Consider the following 24556-nt stretch of genomic DNA (forward strand, 5'->3'; position numbering starts at 1 on the left):
TGAAGTATGTGAGCCAATATCAGGGTAAAGTGCTTCTGATGCCCAAAGATGGAAACTTTAGTTAACTAGGTGCTCTCAGGAAGATAGAAGCTCCTTATTTTCTTACCCTTATTAGCTTGGAGGGAAGTTGGTTTTGTAATGTATCACAATGATTTCTATAACATGCAAATTAAGAGAGATCATATGCTACATTTTTGGAACATCAAGTAGAGCACAGAGATTACTTCCTTATGACAAATCTCACTTTTGTTTTTCATTTTTTGAGTATTAATATCTCCAGTTGACAGAAGTTGTAGGTACTCAGTAATTATTTTTTTTAGTGAATGAATGATTCTAATATACATCTCAATCAGAATTTTGGAAGTAAGATTTATCCTATTCTCTAAAACCTGTTGCTCTTCTTACATTTTGTATGTCTGCTAATGGTACCACTTTCTATCTAGTTAAACAACAAAAGTGGGAAGTCTCTTGTAAATGCTTTTCTTGTACCTCATTCTATCACTTTATATTTCAAATGTTGTTCAAACCTTCCTCCTTGCTCAAAAATTTACTTCTACAGTAGCTTCTGAACTTGAATCTATTGCCTCTGTTATTGTCCCCCCTTTGCATAAAATTCCTTACGATTTTCACTATTTCTGGTTGAATCTGAATTTTGTGACTTGACACACAAGGCTATGCCTTATCTGTCTCCTGTCTCCTTGTTCAGCCTAATTTCTTGACTTCTTCCCATTACTCCCCTTTCTACCTTGACAAACTAGTCACAAAATTTGAATTACTTGTAATTTAAAGGTTCCATGTATTTGAACATGTTAATTCCTGTGCTTTGAACTTTCTTCTTCACTTCTGCATCAGGTCATTTTATTAATCCTTGAGTCAGTGTTTTATTCAGCTGTCCTAGTTCTCATTTAGCATCTCCATATTCCCATTATTTACCAAACATATTTCTTATAGTATATAGTATATTTTAATCATTTTACTGATATATCTTCATTGGACAGGCAAAATGTCCTGTTAGCCTTTGTAGGTTTTTTTTAACCTTTCTCGGTGTTTCTAGGAGTTGATTGATATGGCATAAATGCTGATTGACACTCCCTTCTGCTGGTATGCTAAATTATTGTGAAATTATGTGATACCACAAGTATGTATCTCATTATGTATAAAACCTGGAAGGAACTCCTTGGTCTTTACCTTGATTATAGAATTATTTATCCATAAAGAACAATACATTTTAGTGCATACCTATATATATATTCACAGACATGTTTGCATGATTTAAATTAAATAGATTTTAAGCCATGCTAATGGAAAATTATGATTAGAATTGGGAAGCAATTTTATAAATTTAACTTGAATTCATTATTTCAATTTAATTTCCTATTTCTTCTTCTATGGAGAATTACCTTTTTGAATATTTCCTGGAAATACTTTGGGTTATCCTTTCCCTTATTTCTCAGTTTCATGCTACTGTTGTCTACATATATTTATTTTCCATTTAGGTGATATTTGCTGCTAGTTTTTGTGTTCCTTATTTTTGCTACTTTCTTTGAGTTGTCTGTAATTTGTGGTTTTCTAGAAGCCAGGTGACTGAGTTTGATTTAGTTTCTCTGAGTGTAGAGAAACATTATTTATTTGCTCTTTGAGATCTTTGAAAATTATATGGCATTGCTGAAAAAAACATTTGTGGGTCCTGGGTAATGACTGGCAAGGGGGTGGAAGGAAAAAATTTTAAACTTGACTTTTTGACATGAACTGGTTACAGCTGAATGAACATGTACTGGAAAGGTAGATTCTGTTAAGTTTTTTTTTTTTTTTTTTAAATATGTTTTTCCTCTTCCTCTCTCTTCTGACATATTTCCCATTCCCACTTTAAACAACCTTAAGTTTCGACAGTAGAGGCATGCTGGTCAGATTTTAATGCTTAGATATCAAATATAACAATTACTATATATTTCAAACAGCGGGAATTGAGACTCCTGTTGGTGTCTTACTCCAAAACAGCATTTTAAATTCATATCAACCTTGCCTTAAGGGATGGAGAAAAGACAATTTAGGGAACAGCATGAGGTTAAACATATTGATCAGTAGTCCAGTAGTTCTTGCTAGACTTGGATAGAATGTAGACTTTAGAAAAATAGTATTATCAACAACAACAAAGAATGCTTCTCTAGAGAGACTGTCTTTTGTTTGCATTTTATGGATTTTGGAGGATGAAAGATATATTTTAGCCAGGGATAAAAAAAGTGGAGAAGTTGAAAGATGAAGTGTTAAACATGAGCTGAAAAATTTTGTGATTTAAAAATTTTTATCGTTTAAGTTCTATATTAAAGGATTTGCTGAGCTCTGTTATTTATTTCTGGTTAAAACATAGGGTAATTTTGAATTTTTGCCCAAGTATGAGAACCATTGCCTGATAAATTAACTTCTGGAAATTAATTATACAGTGTTTATCTATAACCTTGTTAACCAGAGTTAAGACCCTTGTTGACCTTGAAGTCTTTGGGACTTTGAGTCTCTCTTGATGAATGGAAAATTATTTTATTATCCTATTTTAGGTAAGTGTTATCTATCCAATAGGTGTTTATCATTTTCAACTAGGATATGTTAAATTTCTGTTGTATGTGTGTAGAGTAATATTATTGGACAGGAACTTAGCTTTTGGTTACAAGTGTTTTTTGTTTGTTTGTTTGTTTGTTTGTTTATGGAGCAATAGTAATGGCTAATGTTTTTCCATCTTCCTTTCACCTCAGTAACTCTCAAATAAATAAGAAATAAATAACTCCACTAAAACTTTATTTCCTCTGTAGTTTATAACTGACTAAAATATTTTGCTTACAAATTGTTTTAATAGGAAAGATATTTAATAATGCTGGAACAAAACATTGAAGTTTAGTTTTGTTACTCTTTCTTTAATGTTGGAAACCCAGTCTGTCTCACTGTTTGATCTCTTGTAGGTAGCTTGTATGCAGCTCATCAATGCCCTGGTTACATCTCCTGATGATTTGGACTTTAGGCTTCACATCAGAAATGAATTTATGCGTTGTGGATTGAAAGAGATATTGCCAGTAAGTGCCCTGACGTCTCCTTATTAATATTTAAATTAAAAGAGTACTTGAGTAGGGGGAAATTTAGATAAATTACCTTGAAGAATAATTTGTCTGTGGGAAAAGGCTTGAGTTTAAAAATCCATTTTTGAAATATAGATGATAAGATTTGAGTGTTATTTAACACTTTAAATGTTTGAATGCTATAAATCAAGTTGAGTGGTTGGTTTATTGTTTATATGTTTTTTATTCTTTTGCATAATTAAAAACAATCATTCATCATAATTTCTATTTCTATCTCTAGAATTTAAAATGCATTAAGAATGATGGCCTGGATATCCAACTTAAAGTCTTTGATGAGCATAAAGAGGAAGATTTGATTGAGTTATCCCATCGCCTCGAAGATATTAGAGCTGAACTTGAATATCCTTTTGTTCTAAAGTCTAGTCAAATCATACATAAAATTATTGCTAAATCCAAAATACACAACCACAAATATTTAGCTCATTTCTATGTAAATAACATGAAATCAAACCTTCATGCATCATAAGAATGTTATTATTTTGTTAGTTTGTATGTTTTTATGAATACACATATATGTAAGTGTATGCTGCAACTAACAAATGGATGCTGTAGATTGACTTATATGTATGTGTGCATTCTATTCTGTTTTCTTTTTATATTTGACACTTCTCCTACTCCTGGCTTTTCAGCATTAGGAAAAGGGCAGCCTTAGTCACTGGCTGCTCTTTCCCTGCACCTTGGGTGCATACTCTTGGGTCGCATGTTAATCTGTGGGTCTGCAGATATCTGTGCTCCTCATGAGACCCACCAGGTTCCTATCTTCACCTGGGGCTTCTTCATGATAGATTATGCCTGACCACCAGCTCTGTTGGTCAGGCAACCTTTAGAATTCAACACAGTATTCATAGCTAGCTTCCCTACTATCTTTGTTCTCAACCGCCTCTGTGCTTAGGCGAGACAGATAGTTTGAGCTGATTGCAGAAGGGATGTCAGGAAGTGTCAGGTTAAGTCAGCATTTCCAGAGATTTTCCACTACCCTCAATCCTGAATATCTGTATTTTATGTTGAATATATAAGATGCCTGTATTAGAGTTTCAAAACCTTACAGAACAAATTCTGTCATATTATTGTAGTTGTTTGGTGTAGAGTATAAATAAATCCATATATTCCTTAATCAACTCACTGAAGCATATGATGTTTACAACATGGTGTGGAGCACAGTTAAAGAAACTAGAGCAGAGGGATATTTTATTTCTATTCTTCAGCATCTTTTGCTGATTCGAAATGATTATTTTATAAGGTAAGAGAAAGTTATATTCTAATGTTTTCTTTCACTAATAAAAATCTATTAATTGTGAAATTCACATCATATTTGCCTTTGACAAGCAAATGATTTTTTTTTTTTTTTGTCATAACACTGATTCCTAGAATGTGTTGTTTCCTCCGGGCATATATTTAGGTAGATAGATGATGGTAAAATGATAGTACTATTACTTTTTAAGCTCCTGTGGATTCCTGGTTACAACCTTTCATCTGAATAAAAATGCAAACTAGCAACAAATTACTAGTTTATCATGTGATAGATAATATTTTCTGGTTATTCCTCAGGCAGTAGAAATGATGTTGATAAGTTTCTTCTTATAAATTACATGAAGGGCACTAAACATTGCTTTTATTCGTGTTTAAGTAGCTGGCAAGTCTTAATAATACAGTTGTGTTTAATGTTGCCAATATATCAAAAAGCCAGACAAATGGCTTTTAAAGATTGATTATGTCCTAACCATCTGAATTTAACAAATTATTTATCTTTTTTTTTTTTTTAACCTCATCTACATTATAATGTGACTAAATATGGATGTTAGCACTTAACTCACTGGGTTGTTCGGCAGGTGAAATATGGGAAAATGGGTAAAATTTCTAGCCAAACCCTTGGCATATGGTGTATGCTTAGTAAATGTTCTCTATATCTACTTTGCATTTCTATTATTCTTTTATAGTGGAAGCTGAGCTCTTTGAATATAAAATCATTTTGTTGCCACCAATTTAGGTTTGCTGAAATTTCATTCTCTTATACTTTGGGTGGTTTTTTTCTTTTCTACTTAATTTCAAGTAGAAGAATTTTTTAGACAAACTTCATTCAGGCTGTGTCCTCTGAGTAATGTCAGAGGGTGTGACTCAATGATTTTTTGATGCACCCAACAAGCAAGGAGGAGACCCAAAATGTTAAAACTTTAGGTTTTTCAGGATGAGGATAGGACATACATCAAAATTACTCTTTGTAGCCAGAAATCCCACTGATATTCTAAAATGTGAGTTTAGTAACTGATTTTTTAAAATTTGCTTCTTTCTGATATTTTATTAAAAATAAACCAGTTTAAATATTTACATACTTTATAAATGCTAGATCAAGAATTTTTAATTTAGATTTTAAAATATCATTTGTATCATGCTGTTTATGATACCATATTACTACTCCAAATTTACTTAAAAATGAAACTGAAACTTCTACTTACTCTAAAGTAAGCTCCATACATTTTTTGCTCTGTGTGTGGTCGGTCCTGTCGTCTTTTGGATATTTGACCCTGTTTGAGTACTCAGGAATTTAAGACTGTTGTTTTTTTTCAATGGTTTGAACATGCCTGTAGTCCTGCAGGGGTTTATCATGCTTATGACTTTGATCCCTTCATCTGTGCCCTGAGAGGGCATGTGGTTGTATCTAGCTTCAAAACAGATTAAAAACACAACTGTTTTGGGTTGTGTTCAGGTGATCCTATCATTTGAGTTAACTCAAGAGTCTTGGAGAAAGATTAACTTGTGGCATTACCAAAATGACATTAAGGCATAGAAATTTAGGTATTTGGCCATCTTTTGAGTATGAACTTCTACATTTGATGCTCATCTATGTTAATTCCTTCTTTGGCTCTTTAAACTCCAGGTATCTTGGTTCCAGATATGGTTGCCACAAAGGCAGTGTTCTTCTTGTGACTGCTATACTCAAGACAACTCCATCAATTTTGTCCTCATGTTTCCAAAGTCTCCTATTTATTATCGTGGTTGTTAATATTTCTTAAAAATATGTTATGTTTTTATCCCAAGATTGTGTCAGAATTGTGATAATTCACATATATTTTTGTCGTGCATTTATTTTTTTAAAGTTTTATTTATTTAAATACAGTAAAACTTACTCTTGTTGGTGTAAACATCTATGAGTGTTTTTTGTTTGTTTGTTTGTTTTTACCTTCATTTTTTGGTTTCATCTACCTCAGAAGGACCTCTATTTTACTGTTTCAGCAATCTTAGATAACCTGTAACATTTTTTGTTTAATGAGCTCTTTAAACTACTTTTGATATGAACATACATATTTTTTCTTTTTCTTTTTACAAACAATAGGTTGTTCCATTGCAGAATGTTAAATGTTCTCATTTGAAAGAATTGGTGTGGCCGGGCGCGGTGGCTCAAGCCTGTAATCCCAGCACTTTGGGAGGCCGAGACGGGCAGATCACGAGGTCAGGAGATCGAGACCATCCTGGCTAACACGGTGAAACCCCGTCTCTACTAAAAATACAAAAAAAAAAAAAAAACTAGCCGGGCGAGGTGGCGGGCGCCTGTAGTCCCAGCTACTCGGGAGGCTGAGGCAGGAGAATGGCGTGAACCCGGGAGGCGGAGCTTGCAGTGAGCTGAGATCCGGCCACTGCACTCCAGCCCGGGGGACAGAGCAAGACTCCGTCTCAAAAAAAAAAAAAGAAAGAATTGGTGGATGGAAAAATTAGAATCTTTTTTCATTTCTACTTTTGGAACAAAAGAAAGTTTGACAGAAATGGAATTTGATTGGAAAATATATGTCAAAGGCAGCCCCTTTTCCCCAGGAGAAAGGGAGGGGCTGAAATAAAGCAAGATAATTGGGTGGAGAAGATCAAATTCAGTTTTGCATCGAATAATTAAGTTAAGGCTTACCATGACTAAAATACTATGGTAGTTAAATGAGCATGGGAGATAATTTCTGACATTTGTTAACAATATTACAGAGAAAAATGAAGATTTCAAAACCTCCTCCAACAAAAATAGCATTTTATCAGTAATGACAACTTAATGTTCATCCCTTAATTAAGTTATTTGCATATTCCTCAGACACATTTACTACCTCACCAATATTGCTCATGGAGAGTAGTTTCTAGATTTACATTTTTGGAATCCAGAAATGTTGTATATTATTCTTTGCTAGTATTGCCTCCCCAAAGAGGTTTTTGCATGAAATTTCAGCTACATTATAGATGAATTCAAAATTGGACATTGTGGAGTTGAGGAAAAACTTACTAAAATTATGATTTCTTAAAAAAAATGACATGAAAAAGCTTGTGTTGTTCATTTAAAACATTTTCATTTTAAAAACATTAGAATAATATTAAGAGTAAAAAAGAAATACATCATCGAGATTTTTAAATGTGATAGATATAAATGTGTTTAAACGTATGTACCACGTGTAAATGTGGTTATTACAGCAGAAATATTTGGGGATAGGAGATAATGTCTTGAAAGAACTTGAACAAATAGAGGCATAGATAACACTTTTGATTTGTGCCCAGGAACCGTTTCTTAAACATTTTTACTCTATGGACAGTTAATGATCATTAGTCATCTTTGCTAGTGTTAAGCTGTAGTAGATTTTCTTCACCATAATAGATGGTTTATTAGGTGTAAGGTAAGTAGGTCAAGAGCAGTGGGTCATAGTTTATGGAAAGGAAAGCCTAACTGGCTTCAGGGACCAACACTTAGGTGATGAGGAGGATTTAGAGAGGAGAAGTATGCTAAAAGTCATTAAAGAAAGAAGTTCTAGGGGATGATTTGGTATGGAGAACTGTGCTTCATTAGAATAGTACCCAACCTGTTTATCACTTTAGTTTGGTTTTACTTATAAAATCTTTTATCTGTTTCACGTTTATTAAATCTTAAGGGATGTTTTGCTTATTACCAAAGTAGATGGACTAGACTTAACTGTAATGACAACATAAAATCTACTTGGAGATTTTAGTTAAACTTCAATTTTTGGACAAATATTATTATACTGAATTTTTCATTTCCCTTTGAGTAAGAAATGTGAATTTGATATTGTATATAACTTACAGTATGAGTTTTAAATTTGATTTCACAAACACTTGGAAAACAGTACCATATACTGCCATAAAACTTTTTAGAAAAGATTTTTGTTTATTTTGATTGTATTATGAAGTGAGTTAATGGTAGCTATTTCAGTGTGGTACGGTGGAAAGTTGATGACCTCTGAGCACTAATTTTAAGCACTTATCACTTCACTTTCAGTTAATTTACTTAATTCAAGGTTTTGACTTTTATAAGAAAATTAAGGGACACTATATTTCCTAAAAGACTATAAAAATATGATGTTTTGAATTCATTAAAAGCAAAGTGATGACAATTGTATTTACTCTCACTTCCATGTAAAATCTGTTATGTCAACTGTTGAAACTATATTACTAATAAATCGTTGAACTTGAAATCAATCTTAGCAAAAAAGTTTTGTTTTCATGTAACGTTACACTAATGACTGATTGTACATTTACTCTTTTCTTTGGTTTTAGGCAACAGTACTTCAAATTAATTGATGAGTGTGTATCCCAGATTGTATTGCATAGAGATGGAATGGATCCAGACTTCACATATCGAAAAAGACTAGATGTAGATTTAACCCAGTTTTTAGGTGAGTATTTCTCTATTATTTAAATGGAAATATCTTATTGTCTCTTATTCTATGAATGAGCTCTAGGGTATTGGTTCTTGGGTTGTGTCTCTGGACTCCTGAGGGCCCTAATTGTCAAAACTGTTTTCATAATAGCACAAAAACATTATTTGCCTTTTTTATTGGGTTGGTATTTTGCACTAGTGGTGCAGAACAATGGTAAGCAAAACTCCTGACACTTTGTTATGAATCAAGGCAGTGGCACTAAACTGTGGGAGTAGTCATTGTCATCTTTAGTGTCAATAAAACAAAAAAACTGCCATTTTTTACCTAAGAATGCCTTTGATAAGGTCCTAAAAATGTTAACTTTATTAAAGATCGACCCTTGCATACACATTGTTTTAATATTCTGTGTTAACAAATGGGATTTATACATACAGTACTTCTGCTGCATATGACCAGTGCCTGATATTACAAATTCCCCATAGGCAAAAGATCTATTAAAAGAGTTCAATAAGAAAATATTTGTGTAATTGAGTTGCAAGCAGAATTGCCTGCCCCACCGCCGAAGCCTTTTTTTTTTGGAACTTGGAATGACTTATACAGACGACAGCTTCTGTAACTTGAGAGTTTTTTTTTTTTTTTTTAAAGATAATCAAGCGTTATTACTTAGTGTTGTAACATTTGAGTTTTTAATTAAGTTTTCATCAGGCACTCGCTTTCTTTCTTTCTTTTTTTTTTGAGGCAGAGTCTCACTCTGTCGCCCAGGCTGGAGTGCAGTGGCATGATCTCGGCTCACTGCAAGCTCCACCTCCCAGGTTCAAGCCATTCTCCTGCCTCAGCCTCCCAAGGAGCTGGGACTACAGGTGCCTGCCACCACGCCTGGCTAATTTTTTTGTATTTTTAGTAGAGACGGGGTTTCACCGTGTTAGCCAGGATGGTCTCGATCTCCTGACCTCGTGATCCACCCACCTCGGCCTCCCAAAGTGCTGGGATTACAGGCTTGAGCCACCACGCCCAGCCGCACTTGCTTTCTTAAAAATGAAATAAAATGAGCCTATAATTTCAAAGAAAATGGCCGATAAATATGCTGCCAATGAGAAAATTTGAGTTTTTAGTGGAAATTTGAATTTTGGAAAATTTATATCTGCTGCTTTTAGGCTGACAGGTTCTCGATACTAAAATTATTTCCTGATGTCACTGGTGTTATTAAGCTAATTATTCATTGTGATATTGTAGAAAGACATGTTAACATTTGGAACATTTGCATGACTCAGCACACCATTCTTTTCCATATGACCAGTGCCTGATGTTACAAATTCTAGATAGGCAAAAGATCTATTAAAAGTGCAACATTTATCAAGAGATTTTTAGGGTAACAGTACAAGTTAATTGATATGATATGTGATTCCACATATCATATATGTTTAAACGTGCAACATTTATCAAGAGATTTTAGGGTAACGGTAAAGTTAATTGATATGATACGTGATTCCACATATATGTCTTTAAGAAGTCACCATTTGTCAGATTTCGATATACATCAAAGAAGATTATCCACAATGATTTGAAAAAGCTATTAAAATACACCTCTCATTTTCAGCTTTGTATCTATCTGTGCAGAGTTGTGTTTCTTTTCATATATTATCTGAGTCCAGGGAGAAGAATGAAATGTAATTAGTGAAGAACTAGATAATATTAATGAAAATGCTTGTTTCTCTCTATAAGAGATAAACAATTAGAAGTTCCTGGGGTGGGGGGAGTGGGAAGAGGACACAGAAATTAAGGAAATGGTGCTGTAAATATGCAGCACACTAAAATGTGGAATGATTTTGAATAGTATCTGAAAAAATTTATTCCACTGGGTCATTTAGGAATGGCAGCTAAGAGGTTTTTTTCACTGAGCTCTTGAAGGAAATAAAATATTTGAACACCATTTGCCTGTATAAGTGATGCATGCTTACATAGTTTTAAAAAATTAATTGTATTTACTGATTTTTAAATATTTAGAATAAACTCATAAGTAAATACAAAATATTTAAATACAGAAGAGAATGTCATTGTATTTCTTGAATAGGTGAGAGAAGAACCAAAGTTGGACAATAGGGGAGAAAGGTGTTGGAAAGCATAAGGCACAGATAATTTGACATACTATAGCAAGAATTTTAAGTTATTGTTAAGGTAATGGGAATCAAAATTAAATGTTTCGTGCTCTGGAGCAATCCAATTTAGTAAATATCAAAAATTAGGATTAGATAGAGAACAGACACTGTTTTAATCTTTTATACCAGAAAGTTATCTATAATGTCTTAAATAGATAAATCAAGAAATAATAGTTATGTACATTTTATTTAGAGTTAAGAAACTAACCACCAAAATAATCTGGTATAGAAATGGCTGTAAGAGGTTGCATTTAGGAAGTGTGATTGAGATTTGGATGCAGTAACTTTGTTGACTTATTTTTTACTGTAAATTCTTCTGTAATATATTTTTATAAACCTTGTTCATGTATCACTTTCATTCAATAAAAAAGAAGGGATAGCGTATATTATGGGAAATCCATATGAATTACTTCTCCTACATTGTGTTCTGTCATGTATATATATCGTAACTTATTTAAGCAGTTCATTATTGATGGGCATTTAAGTTATTTTCAGGTTTTTTGTTTTTTTTTACTAACATCAGAATATATTTTAATGATTATTCTGGCCTAATGGACAAGTCTTAGAAATGGAATTGCTAGGTTAAAAGAAAATCCATATTTACAATTTTAGTACATATTGCCTAGTTTTTCATCAGCAAAGTTCTTAACTTTCACTATTGGTTTCCTCATGTCAACTCCAACACTTGGCATTATCAGTCACTTAGTCTTCACATTCATATTGTTAATTTTCATATTGTTAGGGAATAATAAACATTATTCATCTGCTTTAGTGATTTTTTTAGTTTCAGTTTTTCTAACTTTCTGTTTATTACTGTTGCCTGTTTTTTTTTTTTTTAAGCTTGGTTAGACATCATCTTTTTTCTTTAAAATATGTACCAATTGGTGATAGAAACACTTGAGTGTTTTTACAATTGAATGTTCTCCTTTTGCCTGCTAGAAGTTTAAAACTGTTATTGAGTTTGGCTTTTCCCTTGTTTTCTGTTTTCTGGTATCATGCTTAGAAAAAGCCTTTTTCATTCCAACATTATAATTTTTTTTTCCATTTTATTTATTACTGGTAGTATCAGTATTATTTTCTATGATATTTTTTCTTTCTAAACTTTTGAATTCATAATGAGTTTAAGAACTATCACATTAAAAATTTCCTGTCATTGCAATTTTAGACATTTGCGTCGATCAAGCAAAACTAGAAGAGTTTGAAGAGAAAGCATCAGAACTTTATAAGAAAGTAAGTAGTTTTGACTAACTTTGTAGTACTCTCTGGGGAACCACTGCAGGCATGCTTCTGCCTCAGGGAATTTGCTTGTTATTCCTTCTTTCTTCTTTATCTGCTTCAGATGTGTGCACAGATGCCATCCACCAAGGAGGACTTCATAGACCATTGTATCTAAAAAATCTTAACTTCCCACTCCCAACCTTGACCTTCCCTATTCTTCTTTCCTTGTTTGTTTTCTTTCAATATATTTATCATCATCTGACATACTACATAGTTTAGTATTTATATGTGAATGACTTATCTATTTCACCCTAAGAGTAAACTTTGAAGCATTTTGTTGCTTTATTTACTATCCCTGCACCAAGAACTTTTCCCAGCCCTTTGTAAGAACTAAAAAGATACTTTTTGAATGAGTAGATGATTGAGCAAAATGTATGTAATCAAAATTTTAAGATTGTGGTAATTCTCAAGAAATCATATTATTTAGGCCCTTAAGAATGAAATCATATATAAAAATTTTAAAAGTTAACTTGCTTTTAGTTTTGATTAAAGTTGCTTCATTGTATTAGTTGAACTTTATAAAATTGCCATGTTCATGGGTCATAGCTATTGGATATTACCAGTTTTGTTTCAACCCAGTAGTATTTCTAACCATCCAGCCAATTCCTTACTTTTCTTTAACCCATTTATGCCTGAGATTGTAATTTTTTTGAATTTTGAAAAATCAGACATTGGCAATGACCTTGAGTAGTAGGATATAAATAACTCCCACATGCTCAACGTTCCAATAGTGGAACAGTAGGCATAAATTTAAGGTACTGTTTTGTCCTTTTATCTCTGGCTTAACAAGTACCTATTCAACTTTTAATTTGTTGTTTCAATTCTTTGCATTTTAAATAGTCAATCTGATTTGAATTGTTCAGATGGTTTTTCACATTGAAGGAGTGATAATAATTATCACTACTATTGCCCCCATGATGAACCCACAGCGAACATTTACTAAGTGAATATTTATTGTGTGTTAGGCATCATGCCAAGGAGTTTACGTTTTTGATGTGGCAGATACTAAATATATCTTGAGGCAGTTGCACATTTCTATAAACTTTGAAGATAAAACATAAATTATAGGCACTCTTTCGGAAGTTAAGAGTAACTTAAGAAAAACATTATAAATGTCCTCAGGGGCCTTAAGGTTCTGACTTCACCAAACGCTAAATGAGAGGTTGTTATTTCCCAGGCCTTCGGCTGCAGGTTAGGATTACAGTTGTGAATATGATATTGTCGTTGCTCTGAAGTGACTTAGTTTAGTGGGGGAAACAAATTAATGGATCATTTAAATTTAGTCTCATAGTGTTACAGTGGATAGATGTTCATGTTGTGGGGTGACCTTTCATCCAGCCAACATTGTATTCTGAGCTCCATAAGCACTTTAACTCTTTATAGGAAAGTAGTAGTAGACTTTCAAGTACTTGATTTGGATGCATCCCAGATAGTATAAATTTGATTTTGTTATCATTTTTAGGTATAAAGTATATATGAATGGAGTTAAACATGAATAGAGTTAAAGTTTCTCAACAAATTTTAAAAAAAATTGTAGGCTTTAAATATGAATAGAAGAAAGACCTTGTTCAAGGTTAGTTGTCTCCTTTTAGTCAGAAATTATATGTCTTAGGTGTATTCAGAAAATACTGTTTGCTCCATAAAATATTTCTATTGCCATATCATTTCGTATATATCAGCAAAAACTTTGTTCTGATAGCTTTATAAGGACACATGTAAATACTTTGCTTTAGGCAGGAAGCTATCATAGTTGCTAAACACATTCTTTATTTTGGTGCATAAATTTGAAAAATGAAGACCAGAAATGTCAGAAAGTATATAGAGAATATTGAATTACCAACCTTCTTGTACAGATACACTAATACATTCACCCTAGGGAATGAAATTAAGCAGAACCTCAACCTTAACTGTGTTTTTCAGCATTTTTTGCGTGTAATTTTGTAAGTGTAATATTGCTCTAGTAACTCTTTTTGGAGAAGAAGGGGCTATCGTATCAGTTTTTATAAGGTGTGCTTTTAAGGGAGATTCATTTTGTCCTCAAGGTTACAGTGATTTGACTAAAGATATTACAAAAATTCTAAGGCAAAGTTTATATTTCAGCTATCTTTTTATAGGGGAGGATGTGTAAATTTATTTTTTCATAAGTAATACTGTTACTTTCAGTATGAGTAAGTTAATTTAATAAGTATTCTTAGAGTTTACCAATTATGACTGTGGTTGTTTTTATAATTTTTATCTTAAGTCCTGAAATAATTCTTTTTCCTTATGAATTTTAGTCTAGGGTTTATGAAATAGGATAGTACACATATTGATATTGTAGTAAGGCTTTTTCATTCTTACTCTTATAAGAATAATGTAATTTTTTTCTTACTGTGTAGCAGTGAACTTTGTCTTAGTTGTCAAAAAGAGAAAATGACGTCTCAAAGATTTCTGATGCTGGGAGAGTGACTATGTTGATACAGTCATTCAACATATAAAGGAAGATTTGATGGGGTTGACTCATCACTTCGTTCAGCAAATATTTATTTGACTTTAATTATAAATGTATGACACTGGAAAAGTGATGAATAAAGTAGAAAAGTTTCTCACATTTAATGAGCTTTCAGGTTGGTGAGTGTTATCGAGGTGTATTATAGTAATATGTATGTTGGCGATTTTTTGTTGCAGTGTGCAATTGATGTGGTAGACAAACCCTATGTGGTATGTAAGCCCAGAGGAAAGGTCCCTTACGTAGTCATGGGTGGCCAGGGAAGCCTTCTCCAAGGAAGTGATGTCTAATCTGCGCCTTGAGGTATCACTATGAAGAACAATGCGAGATAGCCAAGGAAGGATGTGTATCTAAATTTCTTTTGAATTTCCTATACATATCTCAAGCTGAGCATATCCAAAACTAAATTTATCTTTCTTCTCCCTAAAAATATCTTTTTCTCCTGCATTTTATAACCTTATTTATTTTCCCCAAATAACAACACTTTTTTTTTTCCAGCCTATAAAACAACAAAACCCTGTAGTCATCTTAGATATACTCCTCTCTCTTATTTCCTTCTTTCAGTCAGATACTAACATTTTTGGGTTCTGTAGTCTTTTTTCATTTCTTTGTCATTACTGTCTCCTCCACCTCAATTCAGGAAGGCCTTCAGTTCTCTCTTTGATAACTGCAATAGCCTCCAAGCCAATTTCCATGCCTCTAGTATGTCTTTTTCAGCCCATCTTTCACACTGCTGCTGGTTGAGTTTTTGAAAGTAAAATTTTGATTATGTTATTTACTTATTATACACACCCTAATAACTCTCCAGGATTTTTAAGAAGAAAGGATTAACTCTTTGGCTTATTGCAAAATTCCTTTCAGCAATTTTATTTCTGTGTACATTCCTGGCTTTATCCCCTTCAGTTTGTTCTCATATCTCTTTTTGTGCCCCTTACAAAGTATTGCAAAGTATTACAAAGTATTCATCCACACGCTGAAATGCTAGTAAGTTTTTCAGACTTTGAGGTCAAGCATCATTCCTCCAGGAATCATTCCCCAGCTTTCAGTCTCTCTCTCTCTCTCTCTCTCTCTTTATTGCTGGTATTTTTAATGGATTTAGGGTTGTTAGTTTGCTTTTACTTCTCCACCAGCCACTGTGCTTGCTAAAAAGGACACTGATCATATTCTGTTTAACTGTGTCTCTGGAACCTACCACTCTGAGGGGGCATATCTCGGGTGTGTTGTTAAATATTTATCATGTAATGAGAAATAGGTAGGTTAGGGCCAGATCCTAGAGGGTTCTTAGATACTAATGATTGTAATGAAGTCACTGATAGTTTAAGAACAAAGGAGTCCTATTATTTGAGCTGCCTTTTATAAAGAATAGCAACATTCAAAAAACAAATCTTATAGGGGGAAACATGTTTGGTTTTGAAAATTTTTTTTTTTTTTGTCTGTCTTGATAAGTTTTCATGAAGTGGTTGGACATATATTCATGGACTGATTTGTAGCCTGGAATTCAAATGAGCAGCTGAGATGTTGATAGGGATTTGTAAGCCATCGTGTATGCATGGTGACTTAAACATGGGTGTGGAAGATGAGACAAGTAGAAGGGGGATGAGGAAAGAGTCCTATAGAGTGCCAACATTAGTGGGTTGGATTTTGTAGAAACACATAACAGGAATTGGTAGGAACACTCAAGGAGTAGCAGGAGAACCAGAAGTGTGTGTTGTAATGGAACATATAGAAAAGAGGTTGAATATGAAGGCCTATTTGTAGGTATTTATGCTATAGAACTGGCCTGTCTAATATGGGATGGTGGAAATGTTTTATAATCTATATTGTTCTACATGGTAGTCATCGGCCATATGTACCTATAGTGTACTTTTTAAAATGGCTGGTGTGACTGAGGAACTGAATTTTTAAACTTGATTTATTTTGGTAATTTATGTTTACATTTAAATAATCGTTTGTGGTCAGTGGCTATGATACTGAAATAGCATGGCCCTAGAGAGACCACCTAAGATGAGATTGAGAGAAGTCCAGGGAATTTGGACTTCTGGAATTGGAATTTGGTAAGTCAGGGTTTTTAGAATGAATTATAGCTAAGTTGTGACAGATAATGACATGAATGGGGTTCAACAGGTCAGAAAAGTGAGTATGGCTTAAGAATACTCTTTGAAAAAGTTGACTTTTAAGCTAAAGAGAGATTATGGTAATAGGGGTTATAAGGAGTAAAATGAGGGATGAAAGTACAGAGGGGTTAACTATGCAAGGACGGTGTGAAGGCAATTGATTTAGCAAGTCCTTAGGTGGAAGTGCTGGGTGACGGGAGAGGGTGGGCGGACCTCTGAGACTCATGCATGGCTTGTTTAGTAGATTAGTAATTTGATTAGATTTAGGCTTAGAATCTTTTAAATTATTTAACGGTAAGAGTGGTTTGTAGGAGCTGTAGTAGTAGTGGGGAATGGTAATGTTGCTGTGGCTTAGGTCAACTGAAGGTCACTTGGACAGTTTTTACCTATCAGTTTTTGTTATCTTAATAAAGGAACACAGGGTTGAGACTGAGAGGATCAGTAGTCTGAAATTTACCTTCCTTCCCTGTAAAATGGGAATTAAAGCAATATTTCTTATTTCACAGAGTTTTTGTAATGAAATCTAAGAATGCTTATTTTTGTACTTTAAAAACTGTAAAGTATGGGGGGAGATAATGCATGTGTAGGGTTAGGGAGTATGTGGAAAATCTCTATTTTCTGTTCAATTTTGCCGTGAACCTAAAAACTGCTCCAAAAATTCATCTGTTAAGTAAAACTGTAAAGCATTATCTAAACGTTAATTGCAGGGAGGTGGCATAGTTTCATTTGAACTCAGACTCTGAAGGCAGGAAATCTGGCTTTTTAATCTCACATCTTTTACTAGCTATGAAGGACTAGCAACCGCCTCTGTGTTATTAAGGACAAAATAAGATTCCCTTTATAAACTAAGTAAAAATAAAAGCCCTTTGTAAACGGTGGAGTTCTACATTGTTATTTTCCTAATTGAGGTTTGAGTATATTTAAAATGTAGAGGCCACATTTGTGAGATAGTTGCATTTTTTTGATGAATTTTTTTTTCATTTTTTTTTTTAAAGAAAGTCAAATGCTCATGTTTGATTGTGAGACAAAAAGGAGATTTTTAGTCATAATAATGACAAAGTTGAATCTATTTGAATGCAAGATGAGAACTGGTGATGAGTGGATATATAAATTCTTATAGAAAACTCACTGGATTCACCAAATTTTATTGTTTGCTTTTTTTTCCAGAAGGTATTTCACTAGGGATTTTGAAAAATTAATTTATCGTTACTTTCCCAAAGATATTCGGAGATATTATGTTGTTATAGGAAAAAAAGTTAGAAACTGAATAGAATGGAGTTGTTTAGTAATAAAAAATATTAAAATGGAATCCCCTAAATCATGTTGATATACTTCAGATAAGTTTCAAGAATAAGTTTTTGCAAGTGGGGGGTGCAAGGAATTCGTACAATGCTTTGCTCTCTATTATTTTACACAAAGTCACAATAATATTGAGAGACTTTGAAGAAAATGCCAAGGTTACAGATAACTGTGGCCAGTTTGCTCTGCAGAGAGGTCACAGCTTTTGTCTGTGGCTTTTTTCTGCCCCCTTGTGAATGAATGATTTTGGCTGGAACCTGGAGGGGCCTAGAGAAAGACTCTCAGTGACTTTTCAAAACTCTACCACTCCTTTCATAAAACCAATTCAGGAATTTGTGTTCTACTGGCAGATCATTCGAGTCATATTTCTGTAAGAAGAATAGTGCTTTTCATTTTCATCTTTCTGTTTTTGTTATTATTTTTAATTTGTTTCAGTTTGAAAAAGAGTTTACTGACCACCAAGAAACTCAGGCTGAATTGCAGAAAAAAGAGGCAAAGATTAATGAGCTTCAAGCAGAGCTACAAGCTTTTAAATCTCAGGTAAAATTCCACTCCGAGTGAATTTGGGTATTAAAAACACAGTGAGGGAGCAAAGGTTATGTTATATCTTCATAGCATCAAAATGTTTAAACTTTAATTTTGCTTGTATATTTTTATAGCATTATTTATATGTACTTCTGTTTTGCTTTTTTTGGTCTTTTTTTTTCTATATGTATGTATATCTAAGCTTTTACTAATTATTCTGCTTTCTTATGTTTTGTTTGGATTTTGTTCCTAATGTCACATGTTTCCTAAGTAATTAAGCATAAAGAGTAAGAAAATCTTTTACTCTCAGATTTGTTATTCATCACTGATCTTTATCCCACTACAGGAAATTATTGCTCAAGCTATTTATTTTTCAAAACCTTCAGCCTAGGGGTCCCTTGCAGTAAAAGATAACCTCTAGCTGAATGAGAACATTTTCTGATAATTTTTCAATTTCCAAAGTAAACAGATTTAAAACATGACAAAAAAGAGAGTAAATCTGGATTATGAAGCAGATAGCTCCCATGCACCCTCTACACATAAAACATTTAGCAAGAAATACGTCATCTGCATGCTGTATGTTGATGTAAGTAAGGAGGTAGAATATTCATAGCTAAATTTCTTCATGTAGATTTACGTACAGGATGATGAGCAATAAGTATAGTTTTGCTATTTTGCTTTCATCTTAATTTATGGTTATGTTGAAATAGTCTTAGGTATACTGTATCCTCTCTTATTGGCAATTTTGTTTTCTTTTAAATGCTTAGTGGATAGTTTTGTTACTGAGGCTGTCTGGAGATACCTTAAGAGATAGCTATCTGTTAGTATTCAATTTGAGAAAAAAATTAAAATCTCCTATCTACAAGAAAATTATTCTCATTCATCTTCATTCGTTAGTGCTGCAAGAGGGAAGTATCACATTTTATTGAATTTTTAAAAAAATCTTTCCCATATGGCTCCTTGTCTCTCATATTGAAAGAAACATTTGATTGTGTCTGTACTTCAGACTGAGTTGTAGACAATGGCTGAAATATATATGACAAGTTTTTCTTGGTTTGGGCTAATGTAAATTTAAGAACTTTCGTTTCTTTTTAATTATATTCAGTTGAAGGTTTATTTGTAAATCTTCTCCAGAAAATTCCAGTTTATAAAAAATGTATCCACCATTTTTGGATAAGTTATTGCTGCATAGTGCTTTTATATGAAATGGGAATCAGTATATGTTTTGAAAGTGAGATAAAATCAAGGAATCTCCTAAATTGTTTCAAATTGTATGCAGTGATGACAATTGTATACAGTGATGACCCATGTTTATGGCTATGAGAAGAAAAGCTAGAATTAGATACTTAATATTGGCCACCATATGTTCATGTTGGAACAACTGGCAAATTCTTTCTTTGGATGCTGGTTTATTTCTTATGAAATGAGGACATTTATCTTAAGATCCTTCTTTTTGTTCAAAGCTATGCTGACTATGAAGAGTATGAGTAAAATATGTTCTGTTATCTATGATTTAATTCCTTTGCTCCTGTAGTCTCTTCACAACCAGGTGCTGGAGAGACATAGTGATGAGCCGATAGTCACAGTGTCTGGCCTCCCAAACCATATCTTCAAGTCAGTCTTCACACTTTATCAAATGAACTATTCTAGAGCAGAAATTCAGCCATATCTTTAAGACACTGATAGTTAATTATCAAATACATTCAAAGGGTGGTACCATCTTTGAACACAGCAACCCAGATTACCACTGAACTGGTTTTTCTTTATACTTACTGGTTTTGATAAGGCATGCTTTTGATTTGTGGCCTCAACTTCTTTTATAACACTGTTTTCTTTGTCATGATTTCGGACGTCATTGATTTCAAGCTTTTATACATGGTCTATTTTTCATAATTGTGCCATGAAAATTTAAAATTATGTAACATTTATTAAATGCCCACCATGTGAAAGGCAGTTAGAATTGCAGTTTGTAATTTCAAGAAGCTAATCATATTACAAAAGTTATTTATTAACCCAGAATATCTTCTTTGTTGCCATTGAAATGCATCTGTTAAATTCTTATTATGCCATGGAAACATGAGGACAAAAGTGACCAGTGGACACAGGCGGTTCTTTTTCACCCCTGATTTTACCTTGCTTCTCTGTGGCGTTTGATTCTGCAAAGCAGTCTTTTAGGTGATACTCTCTTCATTTATGGTTTTTGACCCTGTGCTTGGCTTTTTCTCTTCTTGTCTTTCATGCATTTATCCTATGCATTTCTTCCATAGCTATCATGTACCAGTTACTGCTTTAGGTGCTGGGGAAAGAGCAGTAAATAATACAAGATAGTCACCTCATCAAGCTTATAATCTGTCAAAGAGATAAATGCTAATGATTCCTTAAATAAATTAACACTTTTGATAAGAGCTATTGAAAAGTACAAGGTGCTATGAGTGTATAATGAGTGGTCAGATAAGGCTTTCCCAAGGAAGGGACCTGGTAGCTCAGACTGAAGAGGCTAGTAGGAGATGGTCAGGTGAAGAGAATGTTCCAGGCAGAGAGGGAGCAGCACGTACAAGGGCCCTGAAATTAGCATGAGGTTGGCACATACATGGAATTAGAAGAAAGTCACCTGCAAGACCAGATGGCAAGGACCAGATCATGACATACTTATATAGACCCTATGAAGAATTTTAATTTGTTGTTGTTGTTGTTGTTTTCTCAAATGCATTAGGATACCATTGAGAAGATCTGAGCAAAGGCATGATGTGGCAATATCATTTAAGTCCTTTTTTTGAAATCTTATTTTTTACTTATCACTTAAATGGTTGCGTTCCATAGAACTCTGTGCATAGACTCTTTATCATGCTACATATTCTCTCCATACTGTGAGTGAACTTCTCTGCTTCCCTGACTTCAACTGTTCTCCAGAGACTACTGATTTTCAAATCTTCTAGATCCACATACCCATTTCCCTCCTGGACATTTCTACCTAGATGGTCATAACTGCCTCAAAACAGGGAATTATACTTCTGGCGATTATGTTTTTATGAGGAAAAAAAAACCCTGCAATCTTAAATTAGAAGAAAAATTGTTGGAATTTTGAATTTTGGTTAAACCATAGGAAATTACTGATATGTAATTATTTTGGTTTAAATGAATACCTTATTTTTGAGCAAAGTGTATATTTACAAGTTTTTTAGACATGTTCTTAGTTATGTCTCATTGTTTTTTTTCTCCAGTTTGGTGCCTTACCAGCTGATTGTAATATTCCTTTGCCTCCCTCTAAAGAAGGTGGAACTGGCCACTCAGCACTTCCTCCTCCGCCTCCATTGCCTTCTAGTGGAGGGGTGCCGCCTCCACCCCCTCCCCCACCACCTCCTCCACTTCCAGGAATGCGGATGCCATTCGGTGGTACTGTGCCTCCACCACCTCCCCTGGGACTCCTTGGAGGACAAAATTCTCCTCTACCAACCCTGCCATTTGGGTTGAAACCAAAGAAAGAATTTAAACCTGAAATTAGCATGAGAAGATTGAATTGGTTAAAGGTAAAACAAATTAATAGAGGAAAATACTTTTACCTAGATCTAAATCTAATTTTGGATTTGCATATACATAATTTCTAATGGAATTTAATTTATACATAATTTAATTTATATATATGTAATTTCTAGTGTCACTAATCAAAGTGATTAGTGACAATAAAATAGCGTTTTTTTTTTTTTGTTTTTTGTTTGTTTGTTTTTTTTCTTAAAGTATTAGGATAAAGCCCTTTGATATTGACCAAGAGATATCAATATGGTGAGAGTTGATGTTGTTCCAGTGGAATGTGATTTGTAATTAAGTTGATAATTAAATATTATTGCAGTGAATCCTATGTTTATGAAGCATTTCTCGAAAAAAAATGATGGTGTTCCTAGGAAATTTTCTCTATTGATAGATGTTGGGAAGTGTTAACTAGTTGTCAGAAGCTAATGTCTAGTCAGATCTTAAGAATTCAGATTCCTGCAGAAAAATGGTTTTATGGTAACAGAAACATGGAAAATGCTGTATAATGTATCCTGCCCTTCAAGATGTATATAGTCCAGGTGAGGATTGTTAAAGACTATGAGAAATGCAATTGAGAAGAATCTAATTAAATCATATTTCAAATCCTCAACTATTGGATCATGGAAGCGTTTTCTTCCTAATAAGACCTTAACATTCTGCAGAACTTGTATCTCATTGAACACACTTTGGGGAAAAATCTTACAGATATGACTTTATAAATTTCTGCTGGCAGCTATGATAGTCTATGCTTGGCCTCGGACAGGTGAACACTCACCTGTTTATGAATCAGTCTTCTCTCTGATTGTAGATCAGACCTCATGAAATGACTGAAAACTGTTTCTGGATAAAAGTAAATGAAAATAAGTATGAAAATGTGGATTTGCTTTGTAAACTTGAGAATACATTTTGTTGCCAACAAAAAGGTAAGTTTTTGATTATTTATTAATTTATTATAATTTATTGATTATAAATTATTTATTATTTAATTAATTTAATTTTAGAATTTTAACACGATGCTTTTTACATACTAATTTTTAGAAAACATTGGTTTTTGAATCCTGTACATATTTTTACATTCCTAATGGGCAAATAAATGGTATAATGAAATAAAGTGCTTAAAAAGTAAATTCTGTTTTAAAAATACAAAAGGTTAATATAAAATTTTGATTATTAAATTTTCTATATAATATTATTTTTGAAGATATTCCATTGGGATAAATTAGACTTTTGTAAAAGAGGACATTTTCAGAGACAGTTTTGGCATGAGAATGTCCTTTAGTTTGAAAAATAGAAAAACAAAATGTGTGCTTTCTTTTAGTTAGAATTTTACTACCCTTTAGTAGTATAGTGACTCGGGGGGCTAGGAGAGGGATAGCATTAGGAGAAATACCCATGTAGATGACGGGTTGATGGGTGCAGCAAACCACCACGGCACATTTATAACTATGTAACAAACCTGCGTGTTCTGCACATGTATCCCAGAACTTAAAGTATAATCCAAAAAAAAATTACAGTGACTATCACATAATTTAATTAATTGCTATGAGTCACATGGGATAGAAATATCGAATTTAGAGTATCTTAAAAGTTAGCTTGAAAGAGAAGTATCTGAGTAGATTATATGATCTTTTCATTAAAAGCAATGGCATTCATTTTCCAGAATGTTTTGTGATAGGTTTTACCTATGCAGTGTGATTTTTAAAAAATTGTTTAGATATTATGTAAGTCTAAAAGTTGAACTTATTTCATCCAATTTCGTGGACCTGCTACTTATATTTCAAGACTGATCTCCACAAATAATTTTTAAGTATTATATAAAACTTACATTTTAGATCTGTAGTGCAAAACACTTAGATCAATCATTACCTTTTAATTTTCCAAAAGAACTTTTTCACTGTAGACTTATGCCACCTATATCCCTGGGCTCATAGAACAAAGGAAGAGGTGGCAGGGAGAGATTGTACTGGATGGATACAGGTCAGAGACCTTTGTGTAGAGGGTTGAGTTGACTTCTTAAATGTTGACTGTTAGCCAGGCACCATGCTAAATGCCTTATACATCTGATTTAACTTGAGCACAGCAGCCAAAGAATGTCGGCAGATATTTTAAAAATGTATTTGTATTCCTTTGAATGACTTTCTGAAAGATTAGAAACTCTTTCTAAAAGGTAATTGTAAATTAAGAAATTCTTAATGTAAATTAGAAACTCTCTCTAAAAGGTAATTGTAAATTAAGGTAATTTTCTAGAATTTGGTAAATCAAAAACCGTTAACAGATATTTTTGAGTACCATTTATCCTGACTAAAATATTAAAAATGGTATATTTTTGGTCTTTGAACACAGAGAATTTTCTCAGCAAGCTCACCCTAGTAAACTTGTGAATAAGATTTTAATTTTACCTTTT

General features: G+C 33.2%; 1 protein-coding gene across 2 annotated transcripts in view; it reads left to right on the plus strand.

Moving 5' to 3' along the window:
• The window catches only part of DIAPH3 (diaphanous related formin 3), a 512593-nt gene that overhangs the window by 177734 nt on the left and 310303 nt on the right, over nucleotides 1-24556 (plus strand). For both annotated transcript variants that reach the window (XM_033177601.1, XM_033177602.1), the window contains 8 exons: nucleotides 2952-3062; nucleotides 3346-3464; nucleotides 4249-4365; nucleotides 8661-8779; nucleotides 12086-12150; nucleotides 18535-18639; nucleotides 21846-22151; nucleotides 22961-23075. In XM_033177601.1, coding sequence (XP_033033492.1) covers nucleotides 2952-3062; nucleotides 3346-3464; nucleotides 4249-4365; nucleotides 8661-8779; nucleotides 12086-12150; nucleotides 18535-18639; nucleotides 21846-22151; nucleotides 22961-23075 — 1057 coding nt within the window. The remainder of the gene's footprint in view (nucleotides 1-2951; nucleotides 3063-3345; nucleotides 3465-4248; nucleotides 4366-8660; nucleotides 8780-12085; nucleotides 12151-18534; nucleotides 18640-21845; nucleotides 22152-22960; nucleotides 23076-24556) is intronic.

This window comes from Trachypithecus francoisi, unplaced genomic scaffold (assembly GCF_009764315.1).
Source record: "Trachypithecus francoisi isolate TF-2019V2 unplaced genomic scaffold, Tfra_2.0 Lachesis_group18, whole genome shotgun sequence".
Lineage (NCBI taxonomy): Eukaryota > Metazoa > Chordata > Mammalia > Primates > Cercopithecidae > Trachypithecus > Trachypithecus francoisi.